The following is a 736-nucleotide window of genomic DNA, read 5'->3' as shown; positions in this document are numbered from 1 at the left end:
TTTCTCCTTTGCATGCCAACTTGAATGGGCTTCTCCCACATCTGGAAAATGCACCAGGGCCCGATCCTCATTCTGTGTTAGCATACTCTTCCACAGACCCCCCCAACACAATGAACCTCCTTCTCCCACTCCTTTGCCACGACCTCCGGAGCAGTTCGTCTGTAGCTCTGTAACTCCTGTGGTTGTTAGCTGCTGTCGAGTGGGACCTGACTCAGGGCAACCCCATGCACAACGGGTTCATAGGGTTTTCATTGGCTGATTTTCTGAAGTAGATCACCAGGCCTTTTTTCCTAGTCTGTCTTAGTCTGGAAGCTGGAACCTGTTCAGCATCACAGCAACACACGAGCTCCGAACGACAGATGGGTGGTGGCTGTGCATGAGGCGCGCTGGCCGGGAATGGAACCTGGGACTCCTGCTTGGGAGGCGGGAATTCTACCAGTGAACCAGTACTGTCCCAGCTGCCGAAGAGCACTGACTGATAATGACAGCACTACCGGCAGCAGCAATAGCAGAAGGAATGACAATGATTTACGTGACTGAATCAGAGTCTTGCAGATTAGTCTTGGGCACTGGCATTTTATAAAGTCCCCCCAAAACCTGTTGTCTTTGAGTTGATTCCAACTCATAACGACCCTACAGGACAGAGGAGACCTGCCCCATAGAGTTTCCAAGGCTGTCATCTTTACCGAAGCAGATTGCCACCTCTTTCTCTACAGAGCGACTGGTGGGTTCGAAC

At 51.5% G+C, this 736-nt stretch overlaps 1 protein-coding gene across 1 annotated transcript in view; it reads right to left on the bottom strand.

Moving 5' to 3' along the window:
* Positions 1 to 71, bottom strand: part of PNPLA4 (patatin like phospholipase domain containing 4) — a 21,738-nt gene extending 21,667 nt beyond the window's left edge. Inside the window, exon 1 of the mRNA XM_012558069.2 lies at positions 21 to 71. Coding sequence (XP_012413523.1) covers positions 21 to 71 — 51 coding nt within the window. The remainder of the gene's footprint in view (positions 1 to 20) is intronic.
* Positions 72 to 736: the final 665 nt, after the last annotated feature.

The sequence above is a fragment of the Trichechus manatus genome, unplaced genomic scaffold, assembly GCF_000243295.1.
Source record: "Trichechus manatus latirostris isolate Lorelei unplaced genomic scaffold, TriManLat1.0 scaffold00134, whole genome shotgun sequence".
Taxonomy (NCBI): domain Eukaryota; kingdom Metazoa; phylum Chordata; class Mammalia; order Sirenia; family Trichechidae; genus Trichechus; species Trichechus manatus.
Note: the sequence above shows the minus strand (reverse complement) of the source record. Positions and strands in the feature narration are given on the sequence as shown.